This window comes from Cherax quadricarinatus, chromosome 7 (assembly GCF_038502225.1).
Source record: "Cherax quadricarinatus isolate ZL_2023a chromosome 7, ASM3850222v1, whole genome shotgun sequence".
NCBI lineage: Eukaryota > Metazoa > Arthropoda > Malacostraca > Decapoda > Parastacidae > Cherax > Cherax quadricarinatus.
In genome coordinates, this window is record NC_091298.1 from 32,348,506 (window position 1) to 32,375,921 (window position 27,416).

Sequence of the window (27,416 nt, forward strand, 5' to 3'; positions counted from 1 at the left end):
GGTTCCCGCCTCCACTACGTCACTTTCTAGGCTATTTCACGGCCTGACAACTCTACGACTGAAGAAATACTTCCTAAAATCCCTTTGATTCGTCTGAGTCTTCAACTTATAATTGTGACCCCTTGTTTCTGTGTCCCTTCTCTGGAACATCCCGTCTTTGTCCACCTTGTCTATTCCGCGCAGTATTTTATATGTCGTTATCATGTCTCCCCTGACCCTCCTGTCCTCCAGTGTCGTCAGGCCGATTTCCCTCAACCTTTATTCGTAGGACAATCCCCGTAGCTCTGGGACTAGTCTTGTTTCAAACCTTTGCACTTTCTCTAATTTCTTGACGTGCTTGACCAGGTGTGGATTCCAAACTGGTGCTGCATACTCCAGTATTGGCCTGACGTAAATGGTATACAGAGTCTTGAACGAATCCTTACTGAGGTATCGGAACGCTATCCGTAGGTTTGCCAGGCGCCCGTATGCTGCAGCAGTTATCTGATTGATGTGCGCCTCAGGAGATATGCTCGGTGTTATACTCACCCCCAGATCTTTTTCCTTGAGTGAGGTTTGCAGTCTTAGGCCTTCTAAACTATATTGTGTCTGCGGTCTTCTTTGCGCTTCCCCAATCTTCATGACTTTGCGTTTGGCAGGGCTAAACTCAAGGAGCCAGTTGCTGGACCAGGCTTGTAGCCTGTCCAGGTCTCTTTGTAGTCCTGCCTGATCCTCATCCGATTTGATTCTTCTCATTAACTTCACATCATCTGCAAACAAGGACACTTCTGAGTCTATCCCTTCCGTTATGTCGTTCACATATACCAAGAACAGCACAGGTCCTAGGACTGACCCCTGTGGAACCCCGCTTGTCACAGGCGCCCACTCTCACACCTCGTCACGTACCATGACTCGTTGTTGCCTCCCTGTCAGGTATTCTCTGATCCATTGCAGTGCCTTTCCTGTTATGTGTGCCTGATCCTCTAGCTTTTGCAGTAACCTCTTGTGAGGAACTGTGTCGAAGGCCTTCTTGCAGTCCAAAAAAATGCAGTCGATCCACCCCTCTCTCTCTTGTCTTACTTCTGTCACCTTGTCATAAAACTCTAGTAGGTTTGTGACACAGGATTTTCCTTCCCTGAAACCGTGCTGATTGTCAATTATGCACATGTTTCTTTCCAGGTGGTCCACCACTCTCCTCCTGATGATCTTCTCCATGACCTTGCATACTATACACGTTAGTGACACAGGTCTGTAGTTTAGTGCCTCATGTCTGTCTCCCTTTTTAAAAATTGGGACTACATTTGCCATCTTCCATACCTCAGGGAGTTGCCCAGTTTCAAATGATGTGTTGAAGAACTTTTTTAATGGCACACACAGTATCTCTGCTCCCTCTTTAAGGACCCACGGAGAGATGTTGTCTGGTCCCACCGCCTTTGAGGTGTCAAGTTCGCAGAGCAGCTTATTCACACTTCTTTAAATCTCGTGTTGAGCTCCTGACATACCTCTCGGTCGTTTCTTGTGAACTCCCCATCACCCTTCTTCAGTCTGATTACCTGGTCCTTGACTGTTGTTTTCCTCCTGATGTGGCTGTACAACAGTTTCGGGTCAGTGTTGACTTTCGATGCTATGTCATTTTCATATTGTCGATGAGCCTCCTTTCTTATCTGTGCATATTCGTTTCTGGCTCTTTGGCTAATCTCTTTATTTTCCTGAGTTCTCTGTCTTCTGTACCATTTCCAATCTCTAGTACACCTAGTTTTTGCCTCCCTACACCTTTGGGAGAACCAAGGACTCGTTCTGTTCTTCCCTTTATTTCTGTTTCCCTTGGGAACAAACCTCTCCTCTGCCTCCTTGCATTTTGTTGCCACATAGTCCATCATTTCTTGTACTGGTTTTCCTGTCAGTTCCCTCTCCCACTGAATGTCTTGAAGGAAGTTCCTCATGCCTGAGTAGTTCCCCCTTCTGTAGTTTGGTTTTCCCAACCTATTCCTGCTACTCTCTCCACTTGGAGCTCAACTATGTAGTCGAAGCACAGAACCACATGATCACTAGCTTCCAGGGGCCTTTCATACATGATATCCTCGATGTCCGAACTACTCAAGGTGAATACAAGGTCCAGTCTTGCAGGTTCATCCTCTCTTCTCTCTCTGGTAGTGTCTCTAACATGTTGATGCATGATATTTTCCAGTACCACATCCATCATCTTGGCTCTCCAAGTTTCGGGACCCCCATGGGGCTCCAGGTTTTCCCAGTCAAACTCCTTGTGATTGAAATCACCCAAAACTAGTAACTTTGCTCCTCCCATGTGTGCTCTCCTGGCTACCTCGGCTAGTGTGTCGACCATTGCTCTGTTGCTCTCATCGTATTCTTCTCTTGGCCTCCTGCAGTTCTGTGGTGGGTTGTACATTACTGCAATTATCACCTTATGTTCCTCAGACTAGATTGTTCCTACTAAGTAGTCCCTTTCGCCAGTGCCATCCATTCCTTCCATTTTCTCAAACCCCCACTGGTTTTTAATGAGCAGTGCAACTCCTCCTTCCCCTCTCCTCCCTCTGTCATTCCTGAGGATCTGATATCCGGATGGAAAGATTGAATCTGTTATTATTCTGGTGAGTTTTGTTTCTGTGAGTGCTATTATGTCTGGGGATATCTCCTTGATTCTTTCATGCCACTCCTCATACTTATTTGTTATTCCATTTGCATTTGTATACCACACCTTTAACCTCTTTTCTAAGACTGTGGTCTGGGAGGTATATTGGGGTTGGGGAAGTGGGAGACCTGATAAGGAACTATGGGTGGTTGCTGTGGGGGTGGAGTTTGTAATGCAGTGGGTGGGGGCATTGGATGTGGCATGGGTGTTTTGGTTTAGAGTGTTTGGTTGCACTGGGGTTGACCTGGTTGGGCAGCTTCTATAGGAAGTTGTGAGGGAGGCTGTATTTGATCTTCTTCCTGTGTCTGGGATTTCCTGTCTGTCTTCTCCATCCCCTCTCTTTCCTCCTTTCGCCTTTGTACCATCTCTCTCAGTTTCTGCCTTTCTTCTTGTGTTCTGTCGTGGTCGAGATACACCTTCCTGTATTCCGGCATGCCCCTTATTCGTGCTTTCTCCTGCAGGATCCTGTTCCGAGTCGATTCTGCCTTGAAGGTCACTTTCACTGGCCTGGTTCTTTTTTTTGCAAACCCCTCTATTCTCCGAAAATTTTCCAGCTGGGTCATGTCTTAACATCCCTGTGTGTGTGTGTGTGTGTGTGTGTGTGTGTGTGTGTGTGTGTGTGTGTGTGTGTGTGTGTGTGTGTGTGTGTGTGTGTGTGTGTGTGTGTGTGTGCGCGTGTGTGTGTGCGTGTGTGTGTACTCACCTAATTGTGATTGCAGGGGTAGAGACTCAGCTCCTGGCCCCGCCTCTTTACTGATCGCTACTAGGTCCTCTCTCTGCTTCCTGAGCTTTGTCATACCTCGTCTTAAAGCTATGTATGGTTGCTACCTCCACTACATCAATTGCTAGGCTATTCCACTTCCTGACGACTCTATGACTGAAGAAATACTTCCTAACATCCCTGTGACTCGTCTGAGTCTTCAGCTTCCAATTGTGACCCTTTGTTTCTGTGTCCCCTCTCTGGAACATCCTGTCTCTGTCCACCTCATCTATTCCATGCAGTATTTTGTATGTCGTTATCATGTCTTCCCTGACCCTCCTGTCCTCCAGTGTCGTCAGTCCGATTTCCCTCAATCTTTCTTCGTAGGACATTCCCCTGAGCTCCGGAACTAGCTTTGTTGCAAACCTTTGTACTTTTTCTAATTTCTTGACGTGCTTGACTAGGTGTGGGTTCCAAACTGGAGCTGCATACTCAAGTATGGGCCTGACGTACACAGTGTACAGTGTCTTGAATGATTCCTTACTAAGGTATCGGAACGCTATTTTCAGGTTTGCCAGGCGCCCATATGCTGCAGCAGTTATCTGGTTGATGTGTGATTCCGGAGACTTGCTCGGTGTTATGGTCACCCCAAGATCTTTCTCCTTGAGTGAGGTTTGCAGTCTTTTTCCACCTAGTCTATACTCTGTCTGCGGTCTTCTTTGCCCTTCCCCAATCTTCATGACTTTGCATTTGGCAGGGTTGAATTCGAGAAGCCAGTTGCTGGACCACGTGTCCAGCATGTCCAGGTCTCTTTGTAGTCCTGCCTGATCCTTATCTGATTTAATTCTTCTCATTAACTTCACATCATCTGCGAACAGGGACACTTCAGAGTCTCTCCCTTCCATCATGTCATTCACATGTACCAGAAATAGCACAGGTCCTAGGACCGACCCCTGTGGAGCCCCGCTCGTCAGAAGCGCCCACTGTGATACCTCATCACGTACCATGACTCGTTGTTGCCTCCCTGCCAGGTATTCTGTGTGTGTGTGTAAATAAACAGAAGGGTGAACGAGGGGCTCGAACAGTGGTCCTTATATTGACAGTCCGACACGCTCTACCGTCTTGACTGCAGAACCCTCCAATACGAAGATTTCAGAACTAATACTAACAGTTTCATATTCCCTCAGAGGCTTCAACTTTATCTCAGCTGTACTCCTTCCCTCATCCCAGGAGCTTTAACAGTACATTTTTTCTTACCCCGTCAAGACCACATCGTCTTTGTACTCAAATTTGGTTGTAATAAAAAACTATTAATAAATAAACAGGTTGTACGAGGGGTTCAAATTATGGTCTAATGTTTAATGCAACTTAATATGAGACCATTTGCGAAGTAGCTTCGAGGGATGGGGGGGGGGGAAGGGTAAGAATAGATTTACTGTTAAAGGTCCCTGGCGTAGGTAACAAGTTCAGTTGGATTACAGTTGGTGCCCCTGATGGAATATAATACAGTAAGCATTTGGTCCGCTTCCTTCCTATTAGAAACCTAAGTAGTTAAAACAGTAGAGCGTCGGACTGTCAATTTACAGACAGCGGCTCGAGCTCCTAGTCCAGCTTTCTCTTTATTTATTCATTAACATTTGTTTATATCAACAACATTTGAGTCCACACAAGGTAGGGTGGGCCAAAAAGAAAAACTCTCACCATCATTCACTCCATCATCGGCTGTAAAACTGCAACATAACACCCCGTCTTCAGAGTGCAGGCAATGTATTTACCAGCTCCAGGACTCAGATCTGGCCTCCCGATTTCCCTGAATCCTTTCATAAATATTACCCTTCTCACACTCCAACAACACTTCAAGTCCTAAAAAGCATTTGTCTCCGCTTGCTCCTATCTAACACTCTGACGCATGCTTGCTGGAAGTCAAAGCCCCTTGCACACAAAACCTTGCCTAGGCCGCCCAATACCCCGCCTTCCCTCCGCTACAGATTTATACTCTTGAAGTCATTCTATTTTGTTCCAACATCTCTACATGTCCGAACCACCTCAACAATCCCTCCTCAACAATCCAATCAGCCATCTTGATAATAGTTTTGGTAATCCTGCGCCTCCTCCTAATTTCCAAACTACGAATTCTCTGCATTATATTCACACCACACATTGCCATCAGACATGACATCTCCACTGCCTCCAACATTCACCACCCATGTTTCGCACCCATATAAGAGTGCTGGTATAACTATGCTCTCATACATTCCCCTCTTTGCTTTCATGGACAAAGTTCTGTGTCTCCACTGACTCCTCTTTGCACCACTCACCTTTTTCCCCTCGTCACTTCTATAATTCACCTCATGTTGAGTACATGAGGAGGAAATAAATATAGAATTATGAGAGCATCACAATATATATAAGCATTCTAAAGGTTTACTCTCTATGGTTGCTCTTGAAGCATTGACAAATATATGATGAATTCGTTCCTTCATCAGAGACTTGAAACAATAAAACTGGACTTCCGAACTAAGCAAATTTTTTTTTAAGTAAACTTTTTTGAAAATGTTTTTGTTTATATATTGCATACATTTAATGATTTTATGGGTTTCTTAATTCATAATCTGACCCGTGAATTCAATATGAATCTTAATCTACACCGAGTAACCTTGTCCTTTGAGTCCGGCCTCAGCCCAAACATCCCACTTATATAATCCTAATATTCATGTTGAGTTCGAACTTTTTGTTCGAAAGATCAATGCGAAACATAATTACCAAAATATTAATCTTTAGAAATGACAAAAACTGGTTGTTGGGAAAATGTTCAGCTCATTAGTTTGATAACATAAAATATTTCTCAAAAATTCCATGTATACTTCATACCTCTATATCATTGCTGCATTTGACCATGTTAATAAGATTTGGAGTTTCGGTAGAATAAATATAACTTAGTACTAGGCCGACTAAACGTCCGGTAGTATCCCTGGCGCCCATCGACAGCGCCGACGTCAAGCAGTTGTGAATATACTCCTCGTCCATTTTCGTTGTGGGGCTCAAACCAACACTCATTCTCTTAAATAGAGATAACAATAAAAATTAATTATATATTTATCAATTACGACACTTGGTACTTAGAAAAACTGGATTTTATTTTGTTTTTACTCTCATTGGATATTTATGCATGTCTGTCAAGTTTATGTTTTTTTTTATCTGCACTTTGCTATAAAGAATAAATTTATGAACAGTAGATAAACTGTTTGTATTACTATACTTTCCCGCGGGTAGAAATGATCGACCAGTAAGCTGGTGACGTCGTCCACGTCCCCTGGTGTCAGGACCACATACTCCAGCTCACTGACCTCACTCAGCTCACTGACTTCACTCAGCTCACTGACCTCACTCATCCTGACCTCAGCCCTGTGCGCGAGAATTTTCAATCTTTACTGACTTGTCTGCAATTGATTCCAGAGACAGCTAAAGCTCCCACTACCGGTCATGCTATTTCCTCTTAAATAGGAAATTAAATATTTCAGTGGTTATTATTAAGGACACAGGAAAGCATTGAGTGAATAATGAATGATAGTTTCAGAAATTTACTTGCCAACTGACATTTTCTTAACATGGAATCAAATTACGAATAATCCCTAAGTGGAAAACATAAGGAGGCATCAGTTAATCCCAGTATGGTACAGTATCTGTCATTCTACACACTAACATGGTGAGACATCGTGCTCCAGTGAGCTTATATTCGGTGTGATGAATGTGTTACCAGTTATCAACACGCACTTTGAAAGAATATCACTAAATACATTTATCAGGACAACTCCAGGATTAGTAAGATTTACATCGCTGTTGAAATTTAAGGGAAAATATAAATACCGTCATTTCTACTAGAGTGGAAGGCTTTTTTTATAGCATTAACAGAAAGTGAGACAGTTTATATACATTTTCTAGGCTTCAAGGGAAAGTTTTAGATGATATATATATATATATATATATATATATATATATATATATATATATATATATATATATATATATATATATATATAATAAGATCACAGTAAATAGGTGATACATATAAACATAAATATATTTTACATATATATGTAGTGTTAGAGTGTTCAGCAGAAGTTTGTGGTTACAGGAAAGTGGGTGCGGGAGGGAAGAGGAGCGATTGGTGGAAAGATGATGTAAAGAAAGTAGTAAGGGAGAAAAAGTTAGCATATGAGAAGTTTTTACAAAGTAGAAGTGATGCAAGGAGGGAAGAGTATATGGAGAAAAAGAGAGAGGTTAAGAGAGTGGTGAAGCAATGTAAAAAGAGATCAAATGAGAGAGTGGGTGAGATGTTATAAACAAATTTTGTTGAAAATAAGAATAAGTTTTGGAGTGAGATTAACAAGTTAAGGAAGCCTAGAGAACAAATGGATTTGTCAGTTAAAAATAGGAGAGGAGAGTTATTAAATGGAGAGTTAGAGGTATTGGGAAGATGGAGGGAATATTTTGAGGAATTGTTAAATGTTGATGAAGATAGGGAAGCTCTGATTTCGTGTATAGGACAAGGAGGAATAACATCTTGTAGGAGTGAGGAAGAGCCAGTTGTGAGTGTGGGGGAAGTTCGTGAGGCAGTAGGTAAAATGAAAGGGGGTAAGGCAGCCGGGATTGATGGGATAAAGATAGAAATGTTAAAAGCAGGTGGGGATATAGTTTTGGAGTGGTTGTTGCAATTATTTAATAAATGTATGGAAGAGGGTAAGGTACCTAGGAATTGGCAGAGAGCATGCATAGTTGCTTTGTATAAAGGCAAAGGGGACAAAAGAGAGTGCAAAAATTATAGAGGGATAAGTCTGTTGAGTATACCAGGTAAAGTGTATGGTAGAGTTATTATTGAAAGAATTAAGAGTAAGACGGAGAATAGGATAGCAGATGAACAAGGAGGCTTTAGGAAAGGTAGGGGGTGTGTGGACCAGGTGTTTACAGTGAAACATATAAGTGAACAGTATTTAGATAAGGCTAAAGAGGTCTTTGTGGCATTTATGGATTTGGAAACGGCGTATGACAGGGTGGATAGGGGGGCAATGTGGGAGATGTTGCAGGTGTATGGTGTAGAAGGTAGGTTACTGAAACCAGTGAAGAGTTTTTACGAGGATAGTGAGGCTCAAGTTAGAGTATGTAGGAAAGAGGGAAATTATTTCCCAGTAAAAGTAGACCTTAGACAAGGATGTGTGATGTTACCGTGATTGTTTAATATATTTATAGATTGGGTTCTAAGAGAAGTAAATGCGAGGGTCTTGGCAAGAGGCGTGGAGTTAAAAGATAAAGAATCACACATAAAGTGGGAGTTGTCACAGTTGCTCTTTGCTGATGACACTGTGCTCTTGGGAGATTCTGAAGAGAAGTTGCAGAGATTGGTGGATGAATTTGGTAGGGTGTGCAAAAAAGAAAATTAAAAGTGAATGCAGGAAAGAGTAAGGTTATGAGGATAACAAAAAGATTAGGTGATGAAAGATTGGATATCAGATTGGAGGGAGAGAGTATGGAGGAGGTGAATGTATTCAGATATTTGGGAGTGGACGTGTCAGCGGATGGGTCTGTGAAAGATGAGGTGAATCATAGAATTGATGAGGGGAAAAGGGTGAGTGGTGCACTTAGGAGTCTGTGGAGACAAAGAACTTTGTCCTTGGAGGCAAAGAGGGGAATGTATGAGAGTATAGTTTTACCAACACTCTTATATGGGTGTGAAGCATAGGTGATGAATGTTGCAGCGAGGAGAAGGCTGGAGGCAGTGGAGATGTCATGTCTGAGAGCAATGTGTGGTGTGAATATAATGCAGAGAATTCGTAGTTTGGAAGTTAGGAGAAGGTGCAGGATTACAAAAACTGTTGTCCAGAGGGCTGAGGAAGGGTTGTTGAGGTGGTTCGGACATTTAGAGAGAATGGAGCGAAACAGAGTGACTTCAAGAGTTTATCAGTCTGTAGTGGAAGGAAGGCGGGGTAGGGGTCGGCCTAGGAAAGGTTGGAGAGAGCGGGTAAATGAGGTTTTGTGTGCAAGGGGCTTGGACTTCCAGCAGGCATGCGTGAGCGTGTTTGATAGGAGTGAATTGAGACAAATGGTTTTTAATACTTGACGTGCTGTTGGAGTGTGAGCAAAGTAACATTTATGAAGGGGTTCAGGGAAACCGGCAGGCCGGACTTGAGTCCTGGAGATGGGAAGTACAGTGCCTGCACTCTGAAGGAGGGGTGTTAATGTTGCAGTTTAAAAACTGTAGTGTAAAGCACCCTTCTGGCAAGACAGTGATGGAGTGAATGATGGTGAAAGTTTTTCTTTTTCGGGCCACCCTGCCTTGGTGGGAATCGGTCAGTGTGATAATAATAAAAAAAAAAATGATTTTATTATCACACTGGCCGATTCCCACCAAGGCAGGGTGGCCCGAAAAAGAAAAACTTTCACCATCATTCACTCCATCACTGTCTTGCCAGAAGGGTGCTTTACACTACAGTTTTTAAACTGCAACATTAACACCCCTCTTTCAGAGTGCAGACACTGTACTTCCCATCTCCAGGACTCAAGTCCGGCCTGCCGGTTTCCCTGAACCCCTTCATAAATGTTACTTTGCTCACACTCCAACAGCACGTCAAGTATTAAAAACCATTTGTCTCCATTCACTCCTATCAAACACGCTCACGCATGCCTGCTGGAAGTCCAAGCCCCTCGCACACAAAACCTCATTTACCCCCTCCCTCCAACCTTTCCTAGGCCGACCCCTACCTCGCCTTCCTTCCACTACAGACTGATACACTCTTGAAGTCACTCTGTTTCGCTCCATTCTCTCTACATGTCCGAACCACCTCAACAACCCTTCCTCAGCCCTCTGGACAACAGTTTTTGTAATCCCGCACCTCCTCCTAACTTCCAAACTACGAATTCTCTGCATTATATTCACACCACACATTGCCCTCAGACATGACATCTCCATTGCCTCCAGCCTTCTCCTCGCTGCAACATTCATCACCCATGCTTCACACCCATACAGGAGCATTGGTAAAACTATACTCTCATACATTCCCCTCTTTGCCTCCAAGGACAAAGTTCTTAGTCTCCACAGACTCCTAAGTGTACCACTCACCCTTTTCCCCTCATCAATTCTATGATTTACCTCATCTTTCATAGACCCATCCGCTGACACGTCCACTCCCAAATATCTGAATACATTCACCTCCTCCATACTCTCTCCTTCCAATCTGATATCCAATCTTTCATCACCTAATCTTTTTGTTATCCTCATAACCTTACTCTTTCCTGCATTCACTTTTAATTTTCTTCTTTTGCACACCCTACAAAATTCATTCACCAATTTCTGCAGCATCTCTTCAGAATCTCCCAAGAGCACAGTGTCATCAGCAAAGAGCAACTGTGACAACTCCCACTTTATCTTTTAACTCCACGCCTCTTGCCAAGACCCTCGCATTTACTTCTCTTACAACCCCATCTATAAATATATTAAACAACCACGGTGACATCACACATCCTTGTCTAAGGCCTACTTTTACTGGGAAATAATTTCCCTCTTTCCTACATACTCTAACTTGAGCCTCACTATCCTCATAAAAACCCTTCACTGGTTTCAGTAACCTACCTCCTACACCATACACCTGCAACATCTGCCACATTGCCCCCCTATCCACCCTGTCATACGCCTTTTCCAAATCCATAAATGCCACAAAGACCTCTTTAGCCTTTTCTAATTACCGCTCACTTATATGTTTCACTGTAAACACCTGGTCCACACACCCCCTACCTTTCCTAAAGCCTCCTTGTTCATCTGCTATCCTATTCTCCGTCTTACTCTTAATTCTTTCAATAATAACTCTACCATACACTTTACCAGGTATACTCAACAGACTTATCCCCCTATAATTTTTGCACTCTCTTTTGTCCCCTTTGCCTTTATACAAAGCAACTATGCATGCTCTCTGCCAATCCCTACGTGCCTTACCCTCTTCCATACATTTATTAAATAATTGCACCAACCACTCCAAAACTATATCCCCACCTGCTTTCAACATTTCTATCTTTATCCCATCAATCCCGGCTGCCTTACCCCCTTTCATTTTACCTACTGCCTCACGAACTTCCCCCACACTCACAATTTGCTCTTCCTCACTCCTACAAGATGTTATTCCTCCTTGCCCTATACACGAAATCAGAGCTTTCCTATCTTCATCAACATTTAACAATTCCTCAAAATATTCCCTCCATCTTCCCAATACCTCTAACTCTCCATTTAATAACTCTCTTCTCCTATTTTTAACTGACAAATCCATTTGTTCTTTAGGCTTCCTTAACTTGTTAATCTCACTCCAAAACTTATTCTTATTTTCAACAAAATTTGTTGATAACATCTCACCCACTCTCTCATTTGCTCTCTTTTTACATTGCTTCACCACTCTCTTAACCTCTCTCTTTTTCTCCATATACTCTTCCCTCCTTGCATCACTTCTACTTTGTAAAAACTTCTCACATGCTAACTTTTTCTCCCTTACTACTCTCTTTACATCATCTTTCCACCAATCGCTTCTCTTCCCTCCCGCACCCACTTTCCTGCAACCACAAACTTCTGCTGAACACTCTAACACTACATTTTTAAACCTACCCCATACCTCTACGACCCCATTGCCTATGCTCTCATTAGCCCATCTATCCTCCAATAGCTCTTTATATCTTACCCTAACTGCCTCCTCTTTTAGTTTATAAACCTTCACCTCTCTCTTCCCTTATGCTTCTATTCTCCTTGAATCCCATCTACCTTTTACTCTCAGTGTAGCTACAACTAGAAAGTGATCTGATATATCTGTGGCCCCTCTATAAACATGTACATCCTGAAGTCTACTCAACAGTCTTTTATCTTCCAATACATAATCCAACAAACTACTGTCATTTCGTCCTACATCATATCTTGTATACTTATTTATCCTCTTTTTCTTAAAATATGTATTACCTATAACTAAACCCCTTTCTATACAAAGTTCAATCAAAGGGCTCCCATTATCATTTACACCTGGCACCCCAAACTTACCTACCACACCCTCTCTAGAAGTTTCTCCTACTTTAGCATTCAGGTCCCCTACCACAATTACTCTCTCACTTGGTTCAAAGGCTCCTATACATTCACTTAACATCTCCCAAAATCTCTCTCTCTCCTCTACATTCCTCACTTCTCCAGGTGCATACACGCTTATTATGACCCACTTTTCGCATCCAACCTTTACTTTAATCCACATAATTCTTGAATTTACACATTCATATTCTCTTCTCTCCTTCCATAAATGATCTTTCAATATTACTGCTACCCCTTCCTTTGCTCTAACTCTCTCAGATACTCCAGATTTAATCCCATTTATTTCCCCCCACCGAAACTCCCCTACCCCCTTCAGCTTTGTTTCGCTTAGGGCCAGGACATCCAACTTCTTTTCATTCATAACATCAGCAATCATCTGTTTCTTGTCATCCGCACTACATCCACGCACATTCAAGCATCCCAGTTTTATCAAGTTTTTCTTCTCTTTTTTAGTAAATGTCTACAGGAGAAGGGGTTACTAGCCCATTGCTCCCGGCATTTTAGTCGCCTCATACGACACGCATGGCTTACGGAGGAAAGATTCTTTTCCACTTCCCCATGGACAATAGAAGAAATAAAGAAGAACAAGAGCTATTTAGAAAAAGGAGAAAAACCTAGATGTATGTATATATATATATATGCATGTGCGTGTCTGTGAAGTGTGACCAAAGTGTAAGTAGGAGTAGCAAGATATCCCTGTTATCTAGCGTGTTTATGAGACAGAAAAAGAAACCAGCAATCCTACCATCATGCAAAACAGTTACAGGTTTCTGTTTCACAGTCATCTGGCCGGACGGTAGTACTTCCCTGGGTGGTTGCTGTCTACCAACCTACTACCAATGTATATATATATATATATATATATATATATATATATATATATATATATATATATATATATATATATATATATATACATATAATTTTTTACGAGATTTTTACGACGTCAGTGAGGTTCAGGTTAGAGTATGTTTCAGAGAGGGAGATTTTTTCTCATGGTGATGTCACCATGGTTGTTCAATATATTTTTACATGGGGTTGCAAGTGAAGTGAATGCTCGGGTGTTAGGAGATTCTGAAGAGAAGTTGCAGAAGTTAGTGAACGAGTTTTGAAGGGTATGTAGGAACGTAGGAAACAACAAGGTGGCGAGGATAGCAAAAAAGTTAGGTAACGAAAGACTGGATATCATATTGGAGGGAGGGAGAATGGAGGAAGTGAATGCATTCCAATATTTGGAAGCGGACTTGTCAGCGGATGGGTTTATGAAAGATGAGGTGAATCATAGAATTGATGAGGGGGGAAAAGGTGAGTGATGCACTGAAGAGTCTGTGGAGACAAAGAACATTATCCATGAAAGCAAAGAGGGGAATGTATCAGCGAATAGTGGTACCAATGCCTTATATACGTGTGAAGCATGGGTTGTGAATGTTGTAACAAAGAGAAGGCTGGAGGCAGTGGAGATGTCATGTCGGAGGGCAATGTGTGGTGTGAATATAATGCAGACAATAAGCAGCTTGGAGTTCAGAAGGAGTTTCGAGGTTTCCAAAAGAATTTTCCGGAGGGCTGAAGAAGAACTGTTGAGGTGGTTTGGATATTTAGAGAGGACGGAACAAAGTAGAATGACTTGGAGGGCATATGTATCAGTAGTGGAGGGAAGGCCAAGTAGGGGTCGTCCTAGGAAAGGTTGTAAGACGTGAGCATGTTAGACAAGAACGAGTGGAGACGAATAGTTTTTATGATTTGTCGCGCTGCTGAAGTATAAGAAAGGTAACACTTATGGAGGGATTCAGGGAAACTGGTTAGCCAGACTTGAGTCCTGGCTAATCAGTTCTTCATAGTGCCTGCACTCTGAAGAAAGCGTGTTTACATGCTGTAGTTTTTTACTGTAGTGTACTCATGCCTCTGGCAATACAGTGGTGGAGTGAATGATGATAAAGTGTTTCTTCTTTTTTTTGGTTAAACTGCCTAGGTGGGAAAGAGCTGATACGTTAGTTCATATATATATATATATATATATATATATATATATATATATATATATATATATAAAGTCGGCCGTCTCCCACCGAGGCAGGGTGACCCAAAAAAGAAAGAAAATACCCAAAAAAGAAAATACTTTCATCATCATTCAACACTTTCACCTCACTCACACATAATCACTGTTTTTGCAGAGGTGCTCAGAACACAACAGCTTAGAAGCATATACCTATAAAGATACACAACATATCCCTCCAAACTGCTAATATCCCGAACCTCTCCTTTAAAGTGCAGGCATTGTACTTCCCATTTCCAGGACTCAAGTCCGGCTATATAAAAATAACCGGTTTCCCTGAATCCCTTCACTAAATATTACACTGCTCACACTCCAACAGATCGTCACGTCCCAAATACCATTCGTCTCCATTCACTCCTATCTAACACTCTCACGCACTCTTGCTGGAAGTCCAAGCCCCTCGCCCACAAAACCTCCTTTATCCCCTCCCTCCAACCTTTTCGAGAACGACCCCTACCCCGCCTTCTTTCCCCTACAAATTTATACACTCTCCATGTCATTCTACTTTCATCCATTCTCTCTAAATGAGCAAACGACCTCAACAACCCCTTTTCAGCCCTCTGACTAATTTATTAACTCCACACCTTCTCCTAATTTCCACATTCCGAATTTTCTGCATGATATTTACACCACACATTGCCCTTAGACAGGACATCTCCACTGTCTCCAACCGCCTTCTCGCTGCTGCATTCACAACCCAAGCTTCACACCCATGTAAGAGAATTGGTACTACTATACTTTCATACATTTATTTCTTTGCCTCCATAGATAAAGTTTTTTGTCTCCACATATACCTCAACGCACCACTCAACTTTTTTCCCTCATCAGTTCTATGATTAACCTCATCCTTCATTAATCCATCCGCTGACACGTCAACTCCCAAATATCTGAAAACATTCACTTCTTCCATACTCCTCCCCAATTCGATATCCAATTTTTCTTTATCTAAATCATTTGATACCCTCATCACCTTACTCTTTTCTATGTTCACTTTCAACTTTCTACCTTTACACACACTCCCAAACTCATCCACTAACCTTTGCAATTTTTCTTTAGAATCTCCCATGAGCACAGTATCATCAGCAAAAAAGCAACTGTGTCAATTTCCATTTTGTATTTGATTCTCCGTAATTTAATCCCACCCCTCTCCCGAACACCCTAGCATTTACTTCTTTTACAACCCCATCTATAAATATATTAAATAACCATGGTGACATTACACATCCCTGTCGTGCCGAATATGTAAAACTGGTCAATTAGCAAGAACTCATTTAAATTAAGTCCTTTCTAAAATTTTCTCTTTTACGTTTAAAGATATATTTTTTTCATTAATGTTAATTTAAAAAAAAAATAATTTTGCTCCAAAAGAATCTTAGAAAACTTACTTAACCTTATTATAACAAGAAGAATTTATTTTAGCCTAACCCAACTAAATATATTTTGGATTTGTTTACAATAATTTAATAATAAACAAACACACTGAAATATATTTTTTTCGTTAGGTTCAGAATGATTTTGGCGAAATTATTGCATACACAAATTTTCGCTGGTGCTATATGGAAAGATAAGCGTTGCTATTTAAGCCAAGATCGCAAGTTCTGCCTAATCGGCACGATATATATATATATATATATATATATATATATATATATATATATATATATATATATATATATATATATATATATATATATATATGCATGTATATTTATATATATGTCATGCCGAATGGGTAAAACTGGTCAGTTAGCAAGAACTCATTTAAAATTAAGTCCTTTCTAAGATTTTTCTCTTATACGTTTAAGGATATATTTTTTTTGTTTATGTTAACTTAAAAAATAATAATTTTGTACCAAAAGAGCCTTAGAAAACTTACCTAACCTTATTATAACAAGCGCAATTTAATTTAGCCTAATCCAAATAGATGTATTTTAGATAAGTTTACAATAATTTAATAATAAATAACTACAGTGAAATATATCTTTTTTCGTTAGGTTCAGAATGAATTTTGGAAAATTATTGCATACACAAATTTTTGCTTGACTTATTCGGCAAGAAAAGCATTGCTATTTAAGACAAAATCCCAAGTTGTACTTATTCGGCACGACATTTTATATATATATATATATATATATATATATATATATATATATATATATATATATATATATATATATATATATATATATATATATATATATATATATATACCACAGTGAAAAATGGAAAAAACACCTGAGAGCTTTCATATGCATATACAAATATCTTCAGAAGATTAGAAAGAAGATGTAATAGAATCACATTTTGTATGTTAAGCAATGAGGTGATACCTAGTGGCATGCAAAGAAGAGCATGTTACAATTTATTTGGCGAAAGTCACAATCCCAACAAGAGAACTGGGTGCTAAGGGTTTAATGATCAATAGGGTTTCCATCGTTGAAACAGTACTTTGGTTCATTAACCAATCACAGCCAAGCCCGCCAAAGCTGACACAACGTGGTTCACTTGCGGTAAGCATTGGCAGACTTGCCTACCTGCTGGCTGAACACAGTGCACTTTCTCTGGCTTCTGCTTTGCCATCTTCTGTCACAGTGGTGTATACTTATTATTCTATCCATACATAGTGTACATATCTGTACATGGTGGGGAAAGGCAAAATATACATTATAGTCTACTGCCATTCATTACCTGTGTTCGTAATATACCTCATTCAGAGGAGGTGACAGCTCATTCTTGGAGGTAGTACCTCACTCAGTGAGGTAGCACAACTTGGAGACTTACTAGACCACGATTTCAATAAGGAATACTAGGAATGTTTGGGATGTGAATACTCCATACCTTGTAAAGGCTGTGATAGCTTTTCTATAGGACAAACTGGTGTATTGAAACCAGAGTTAAATAACATTAATATGTAACAAATACTAGACAAGAATCCAGTGCTTTGCTTATTCATGTGAGGCATACCAGCTATTGTGTAAATTGAAATAATGCCAAAAACTTATTTCCCTGCGGTTCTACAGCTCAACGAAATACTGTAAAATTATCACTTTTTTTTTTTTTTAGCAAAATGCACATCATATTTCAAATTTGAGTTTTGGTATCTATAAACTTAACAGTTTTATAATCTAGAATATTGTTAATAATTCCAAATACAAAATATTTTTTTACCAAAATGCAGGGAGAATTCTTTGTTAAACAATTTGTGTAGTGTAGTAGAAGGCCACTACCACAGTGTTGTTCACTATACTATCACTACTATAGTGCTGGTGTTGTCTTACACACTGTCACTGTAGTAATGTGTAATTCATTATCATTGTGTGGTACACTATTACTACCATAACACAGGTAATGTGTGGTACACTATTACTACCATAACACTGGTAATGTGTAGTACAATATCACTACCACAACACTGGTAATATGTAGTACACTATTCCTACTATAACACTGGCAATATATGGTACACTATCACTACCACAACACTGGTAATATGTAGTACACTATTCCTACTATAACACTGGCAATATATGGTACACTATCACTACCACAACACTGGTAATATGTAGTACACTATCCCTACTATAACACTGGCAATATATGGTACACTATCACTACCACAACACTGGTAATATGTAGTACACTATTCCTACTATAACACTGGCAATATATGGTACACTATCACTACCACAACACTGGTAATATGTAGTACACTATTCCTACTATAACACTGGCAATATATGGTACACTATCACTACCACAACACTGGTAATATGTAGTACACTATCCCTACTATAACACTGGCAATATATGGTACACTATCACTACCACAACACTGGTAATATGTAGTACACTATTCCTACTATAACACTGGCAATATATGGTACACTATCACTACCACAACACTGGTAATATGTAGTACACTATTCCTACTATAACACTGGCAATATATGGTACACTATCACTACCACAACACTGGTAATATGTAGTACACTATCCCTACTATAACACTGGCAATATATGGTACACTATCACTACCACAACACTGGTAATATGTAGTACACTTTTCCTACTATAACACTGGCAATATATGGTACACTATCACTACCATAACATTGGTAATATGTAGTACACTATTCCTACTATAACACTGGCAATATATGGTACACTATCACTACCACAACACTGGTAATATGTAGTACACTATTCCTACTATAACACTGGCAATATATGGTACACTATCACTACCACAACACTGGTAATATGTAGTACACTATTCCTACTATAACACTGGCAATATATGGTACACTATCACTACCACAACACTGGTAATATGTAGTACACTATTCCTACTATAACACTGGCAATATATGGTACACTATCACTACCACAACACTGGTAATATGTAGTACACTATTCCTACTATAACACTGGCAATATATGGTACACTATCACTACCACAACACTGGTAATATGTAGTACACTATCCCTACTATAACACTGGCAATATATGGTACACTATCACTACCACAACACTGGTAATATGTAGTACACTATTCCTACTATAACACTGGCAATATATGGTACACTATCACTACCACAACACTGGTAATATGTAGTACACTATTCCTACTATAACACTGGCAATATATGGTACACTATCACTACCACAACACTGGTAATATGTAGTACACTATTCCTACTATAACACTGGCAATATATGGTACACTATCACTACCACAACACTGGTAATATGTAGTACACTATTCCTACTATAACACTGGCAATATATGGTACACTATCACTACCACAACACTGGTAATATGTAGTACACTATTCCTACTATAACACTGGCAATATATGGTACACTATCACTACCACAACACTGGTAATATGTAGTACACTATCCCTACTATAACACTGGCAATGTGTGGTACACTATCACTACCACAACACTGGTAATATGTAGTACACTATTCCTACTATAACACTGGCAATATATGGTACACTATCACTACCACAACACTGGTAATATGTAGTACACTATCCCTACTATAACACTGGCAATGTGTGGTACACTATCACTACCACAGTTCTGGTGTTTAGTACTCAGCTATTACCATAGTTCTGGTGTTTAGGACTCAGCTATTACCACAGTTGTATTGTTTAGTACTCAGCTGTTACCATAGTTCTGGCGTTGTTAGTTGGTCAGCAGTACTCTGTGGGTCAGCAGTACTCTGTGGGTCAGCAGTACTCTGTGGGTCAACAGTACTCTGTGGGTCAACAGTACTCTGTGGGTCAACAGTACTCTGTGGGTCAACAGTACTCTGTGGGTCAACAGTACTCTGTGGGTCAACAGTACTCTGTGGGTCAACAGTACTCTGTGGGTCAACAGTACTCTGTGGGCCAACAGTACTCTGTGGGCCAGCAGTACTCTGTGGGCCAACAGTACTCTGTGGGCCAGCAGTACTCTTTGAGTCAACAGTACTCTGTGGGCCAGCAGTACTCTGTGGGCCAGCAGTACTCTGTGGGCCAGCAGTACTCTGTGGGTCAGCAGTACTCTGTGGGCCAGCAGTACTCTGTGGGCCAGCAGTACTCTGTGGGCCAGCAGTACTCTGTGGGCCAGCAGTACTCTGTGGGCCAGCAGTACTCTTTGAGTCAACAGTACTCTGTGGGCCAGCAGTACTCTTTGAGTCAACAGTACTCTGTGGGTCAGCAGTACTCTGTGGGCCAGCAGTACTCTTTGAGTCAACAGTACTCTGTGGGCCAGCAGTACTCTTTGAGTCAACAGTACTCTGTGGGTCAGCAGTACTCTGTGGGCCACCAGTACTCTTTGAGTCAACAGTACTCTGTGGGTCAGCAGTACTCTGTGGGCCAGCAGTACTCTGTGGGCCAGCAGTACTCTGTGGGCCAGCAGTACTCTTTGAGTCAACAGTACTCTGTGGGTCAGCAGTACTCTGTGGGCCAGCAGTACTCTGTGGGCCAGCAGTACTCTTTGAGTCAACAGTACTCTGTGGGTCAGCAGTACTCTGTGGGCCAGCAGTACTCTGTGGGCCAGCAGTACTCTGTGGGCCAGCAGTACTCTGTGGGCCAGCAGTACTCTGTGGGCCAGCAGTACTCTGTGGGCCAGCAGTACTCTTTGAGTCAACAGTACTCTGTGGGTCAGCAGTACTCTGTGGGCCAGCAGTACTCTTTGAGTCAACAGTACTCTGTGGGTCAGCAGTACTCTGTGGGTCAGCAGTACTCTGTGGGCCAGCAGTACTCTGTGGGTCAGCAGTACTCTGTGGGCCAGCAGTACTCTGTGGGCCAGCAGTACTCTGTGGGTCAGCAGTACTCTGTGGGTCAGCAGTACTCTGTGGGCCAGCAGTACTCTGTGGGTCAGCAGTACTCTGTGGGCCAGCAGTACTCTGTGGGTCAGCAGTACTCTGTGGGCCAGCAGTACTCTGTGGGTCAGCGGTACTCTGTGGGCCAGCAGTACTCTGTGGGTCAGCAGTACTCTGTGGGTCAGCAGTACTCTGTGGGTCAGCAGTACTCTGTGGGCCAGCAGTACTCTGTGGGTCAGCAGTACTCTGTGGGTCAGCAGTACTCTGTGGGTCAGCAGTACTCTGTGGGTCAGCAGTACTCTGTGGGCCAGCAGTACTCTGTGGGCCAGCAGTACTCTGTGGGCCAGCAGTACTCTGTGGGTCAGCAGTACTCTGTGGGCCAGCAGTACTCTGTGGGTCAGCAGTACTCTGTGGGCCAGCAGTACTCTGTGGGTCAGCAGTACTCTGTGGGTCAGCAGTACTCTGTGGGCCAGCAGTACTCTGTGGGCCAGCAGTACTCTGTGGGCCAGCAGTACTCTGTGGGCCAGCAGTACTCTGTGGGCCAGCAGTACTCTGTGGGCCAGCAGTACTCTTTGAGTCAACAGTACTCTGTGGGTCAGCAGTACTCTGTGGGCCAGCAGTACTCTGTGGGCCAGCAGTACTCTTAGAGTCAACAGTACTCTGTGGGTCAGCAGTACTCTGTGGGCCAGCAGTACTCTGTGGGCCAGCAGTACTCTGTGGGCCAGCAGTACTCTTTGAGTCAACAGTACTCTGTGGGCCAGCAGTACTCTGTGGGCCAGCAGTACTCTTTGAGTCAACAGTACTCTGTGGGCCAACAGTACTCTGTGGGCCAGCAGTACTCTTTGAGTCAACAGTACTCTGTGGGCCAGCAGTACTCTGTGGGCCAGCAGTACTCTGTGGGCCAGCAGTACTCTGTGGGCCAGCAGTACTCTATGGCCCACCACAAACTTTCCAGAGGTAAAGTTAAACATTATTTTTAATGACATGGGAAAATATTTTGATGTCAGTGTCAATCATTATGAAACAAAAGTTCATATTATAGACCCATGCTTTTATTTGGACAACTGTATGAAAAATAAGCAAATATAACTCTTTTTGAATTGTCCTCCAGTGATACAGGTCAGCCCTGACCCGGACTGAGGTCACCCAAGTGTTACTGCAGGCAACTCGGCAACACCAGAATGTCATGACATATCCGCAGATTTTTCTTGAACAAAAGTGTATTTTGAAAGCAGTAGCAGCCGCATTCCTAAGGTCGAACTTCAGAATATAACTTCAGCTGCCTGAGGACTCAGTCTCTTTCTCTAGTGTTGCTCTCTATCCCTTATAGTTTTCACTGTACCAATAAAGCTATATAAGAAATTTTATAACTTGCTTTGCAATAGCTACATTGTTGGTTTTTGTTTTAAGTAACTAGTATTTCATCCATATATTAACTTGAGTTGATATTTGCATACTTTATTAAAATCATACAATGACCACATCAATAAAACAATAAAGACAAGTTTTGTACAATCTTGTTTATTATTCAACTGACCTAATATAAAATTATTTAAGATTTGTAGGTTTAAGAAGTGGAAATTTTGGAAATAGAAATATATTGATGGAAAATGTGGGATATGGTGAATGATTCTTAGTGTGATGTACCCAAGTCCAGGTAACAAGAAGCTGGTAGTTCTGAAGGAAGACAAGTATTGTATTATTTGAGCTCTAGGACAGTCATACAGCAACAAATATGATAAAGAATTAACACTCTCAGGTGTAAGGACGCCACTTGCAATTTTAATCTGGCTAACAAGGCAACTCCATTGATTTTATTCAGGTGAGAGGAACCCATAGATACCGAGAGGGTTAAATTAACAAAACTTTATTAAATTATATTTAAGTAGGACTACTGCATACTTCTAAAAGCTGTTATTATACTTGCTGAATATTTTGGTTATTTTCTTATAAGCCACCAAGAATGGAACTAGTCTGGAAACTGCTGCATTTTCCTCTAGTCCACATTCTTCCTAAGTGACTTTCTTCTCAAACTGGTATGTGAGGTTTCTTAATCATAATACACGTTTTCTTATAATCTGCAATAATCTTTCCATTAAGTTTTACTGAACATTCAGATATAACAAGTTATATATTTTTTTCAGTGGGAGTTAGCGTTATATGAGAAATTACACAAATGTTTGATATCTCTAGATATGGATCATGGCAGTGTTTAACAATATTATAAGTTTATTAAATAAAAACGTTTAATATTTCTTTCAGCCGCACCATCAATATTCAGACTCGGCTGGTACACTGAGGGCTGGCACTCTTTTGAAACTAAAAGAAACATAAGTTCTCCTTCATACTTCTAGGGCTCAATTAGAACATTCAGGAAGTTTTAGAGCTGAGTAGTTTGTTGATTTCTTAGCTGACGTTCTGCATGACCAGTTAAAAGGTGTTCTTCCAAGTCTGCAAAAAGCTGCACAGAGAAGGAAAATAAAAATTTAGTAAAAATACACTTGATGTATTTGCATTACTGGAAAGACGCTATCACCAGGTTTACAATTCACCAGGACTGTTTATCTCAAAAGGAGGCCTTCATCCAGCATATGACTGAGAAGAATATGTCTGTAGATTCACTGCTTAATTAAAAAAAAATCAATAGAACAACACAAACACAATGTTATGCCTCCTAATGTTATTTGAAAGCGTAATTTACCTCCCTCGCCAAGTCATATTAATACGTGTAAATCAGAAGGATGCTTCTGGCAGCCTAAATAAGCTAACTGAACTTTGAGAAATATATGTGCCAGAACAGAAAGGTAATGTAAAACAGTTTTGCGTGATATCCTGTTCGACATACATTCTTCACGCTTTTTATCAGACATGGGAGTTGAAACAACAAATGTTTCAGACAAGAAAGCATTTAAACCTCTCCATATGTTGTGTACATGATGCTTTTAAATTCATAAGGATCCTGTTGAGCTGATCCACGTTAGTGATACTTCTGGTGAGATCTCACAAAGATTATTCTAAATCACCGCGGACAGGCCTTTGATGAATCCAGAAACATGCAAAGGAAAATAAAAGGCGTATATATAAAAATTCTAGATGAATATTCAGCAACTCTGCTTTTCACTGTTCTGCTGACTTAATTAATCCTGTACTTCAAGATGACTATCGTGGGGTGGGTGTAAGTTAGTGCTAGAGGCTCTGAACTCGTCAGTGGGGACTAACATCTTTTGTTAGAAATTCTTCAAAATAATAGGTTAGTCATCATTTATCAAACCCACTAAATCCGTCATATTTCACTTAGCACACGCCCTTTATGCCTCCCTCGCTGGACACACTGAGGAACTTCGTTTAAAAATGTACTGGACATAATCCTCTTTTGACCACACTAGAGGAAGTCAGAGGAAAACATGTGATGAGCTTGCTCTGATGAAAAAGTTTCTACCGTTTTTGGTCCCCACTTAGATCTAAAGATGTTTAGTATAGGTGAGGAGCTTTCTCGGCTTTGTTGACAAATGATGCAACTGTACAGGAGGTAATTTCCTTCGTCCAGCAGATGAGAATTACAGATCGCAGAAAGGAAGGGGCTCTGATTTATTTGTAATCGTTTTATTATGATTTCGCGAGTCATGATATCTACATATCAAAGAATGTGGAAAATGTAACTCTCCGGAAGTTTTTCGAAAATATGAAAAATCAGCATATTCAGACCCACAAGATGTCATCGGGAACGCTAAGCTTCCAGAAGAAGGTTAACTAAGCCATTTGATTAGGAAGAGCTAACAGAGGAGCGGCAATTTGAGCATCTTTTAGAAAATGCGGCAACAAAGAGGGATACTGAAATTCCTGATGGAATAACAAGGCTGTATTGTAATGATGTGAACATGATCCGTTTGGTTACCCAGAGTGATAATCTTACTGACACTTGTTATATGTACCAGACAGTTGACCAGAGATCTAAATATAGCACATAAATTGTGCATATTGTTAGAGATCCATGAAATCTGGTGGAAAGGAAGCCCAAAAAATATGAGTAGAGGAATTACGTTTGTTAGAATTTATTTAACCGTAATAATAAAAAGCAGCGACTTATAAGTTTGTAGTCAGGCTCACGGTAACTTTCCTCCGATCAACAATAACACGTCCTAGACTAAATGCATAAATATTTGCATTATCCCAAACGCCGTCTAGATGGGATGAATATCCCTCACTGGTTACAAAATTTACATCTACCAATAACGATCGATAATCCTTCTTTATTGCATACCCATGACTAGCTTTATCGTTTTCACATCACATCACATTAAACCAAGTCAGTCTCGCCCCTCCCTGCAAAATCTAAGTTCACCTAGCTGAACCTAAGCTTATTTAATGTATTGCACCTACTCTCAAATTCATCTAACGTCACCTATTACCATCTAATCTATTTTAATCTCACCTAACCTAAAGTAAATCAGACACTCATAAACCAGATTCACAAATTTTATTTTATTTGCGATTGTGAATTTTTTAATGACGAAAATATATGTGGCACTTGCATCCTATTATTCATATCAATTATTTAGTTTTTTCCCCCGAGAAGTGTTAAGTAGCACTGAGACTCTCACCACGTGTCCTCTCAGTTTCATAGACATCATTTTTGTAATTATCTGCTAAAACAACTACGTACCCCATGTACTGATACACGCATTTTTTGTAAAAAATACGTATGGCTTGGATACAAAACACTCAAAGTTAATTTGTTGCCCAAATTATTTTAAGTAAAATAGTATAATAAACTTTAAATAAACATTCAGACTCTCAACACGCAAAAACAAAAAACAAAAAGAAATGTCCACTAGAACATTTACATTCATCCCTCACCTTAACACATCCTAACAACTTCATCATAGTGGAGAAGTATTGCGCTACAGCGAAACACTACTGACTCACTGCTGATGATAATATAGAAAATGCAGTTAAAAGAAAACACGTTGATACTAAATAATTCAGTACTGTTACGGTTCTATAATGCACTTTGAGCTATATATTTTGGGTAGGAGTTGGTAAATTAACGCGGGTTATACTGCTTTTCCACTCCTTAGATTTTAGCCTTAAATGACTTTCAGAAAGTTTTCTTTTCATAGTTCACATACCAATATAACATTCTTTCAGCACTAGAGTTAAAATTTTCACAATTGTGGAAACGGGGTGGGGGGTGGGGGTTGGGGAGGGGGTGGGGGTGGGGGTGTTGGTTGGGGAGGGGGTGGGGGTGGGGGTTGGGGAGGGGGTGGGGGTGGGGGTGGGGGTTGGGGAGGGGGTGGGGGTGGGGGTGGGGGAGGGGGTGGGGGTGGGGGTGGGGGAGGGGGTGGGGGTGGGGGTGGGGGTGAGGGAGGGGGTGGGGGTGGGGTTGGGGGTGAGGGTGGGGGTGGGGGTGAGGGTGGGGGTGGGGGTGAGGGTGGGCGTGGGGGTGGGGGTGAGGGTCGGGGTGGGGGTGGGGGTGGGGGTGGGGGTCGGGGGTAGGGGTGAGGGTGGGGGTCGGGGTGGGGGTGGGGGTGGGGGTGGGGATGAGGTTGAGGGTGGAGGGTGGGGGTGGGGGTGGGGGTGGGGGTATGGTTGGGGGTGGGGGTGGGGGTGAGGGTGGGGGTCGGAGTGGGGGTGGGGGTGGGGGTATGGTTGAGGGTGGGGGTGAGGGTGGGGGTCGAGGTGGGGTGGGGGTGGGGGTGAGGGTAGGAGTGGGGGTGGGGTGAGGGTGGGGGTCGGGGTGGGGGTGGGGGTGAGGGTGGGGGTGGGGGTGGGTTTGAGGGTGGGGGTGGGTGTGAGGGTGGGGGTGGGTGTGAGGGTGGGGGTGGGGTGGGGGTAAGGGTGGAAGTGGGGGTGGGGGTGGGGGTGAGGGTGGGGGTCGGGGTGGGGGTGGGGGTGGGGGTAAGGGTGAGGGTGGGGGTGGGGGTGGGGGTAGGGGGTGAGGGTGGGGGTGGGGGTGGAGGTGGGGGTGCGGGTGGGGGTGAGGGTGGGGGTCGGGGTGGGGTATGGTTGAGGGTGGGGGTAGGGGTGGGGGTGGGGGTATGGTTGAGGGTGGAGGTGGGGGTATGGTTGAGGGTGGGGGTGGGGGTGGTGGTGGGGGTGGTGGTGGGGGTGGTGGTGGGGGTGAGGGTGGGGGTCGGAGTGGGGGTGGGGGTGTGGGTGGGGGTGGGGGTATGGTTGAGGGTGGGGGTGGGGGTGAGGGTGGGGGTTGAGGTGGGGGTGGGGGTGAGGGTGGGGGTCGGGGTGGGGGTGGGAGTGGGGTGGGGGTGAGGGTGGGGGTGGGGGTGGGGGTGAGGGTGGGGGTCGGGGTGGGGGTGGGGGTGGGGATGGGGGTGAGAGTGGGGGTGGGGGTGAGGGTGGGGGTGGTGGTGAGGGTGGGGGTGGGGGTGAGGGTGAGGGTCGGGGTCGGGGTGGGGGTGGTGGAGACCCAAGCTATCAGTTGCATACATAAATCCCTGGCCCACATACTTTCAAATATTTTATTCCGCCCCTGACTCCCACAATCATAGTATTGTGCAGAACACTGCCACTATCAAAGTGTTGTGTAGAACACTGTCACTACCACAGTATTATGTAGAACACTGTTACTACCACAGTGTTGTGTAGAACAA

The 27,416-nt window shown here is 42.3% G+C and overlaps 1 protein-coding gene across 1 annotated transcript in view; it reads right to left on the reverse strand.

Moving 5' to 3' along the window:
* LOC128686736 (uncharacterized) overlaps positions 1–27,416 on the reverse strand; it is a 74,039-nt gene that overhangs the window by 32,021 nt on the left and 14,602 nt on the right. The window contains exons 2-3 of the mRNA XM_053773763.2: positions 6,584–6,734; positions 6,201–6,389 (exon numbers count right to left, since the gene is read on the reverse strand). Coding sequence (XP_053629738.1) covers positions 6,201–6,389; positions 6,584–6,721 — 327 coding nt within the window. The 5' untranslated portion in view covers positions 6,722–6,734. The remainder of the gene's footprint in view (positions 1–6,200; positions 6,390–6,583; positions 6,735–27,416) is intronic.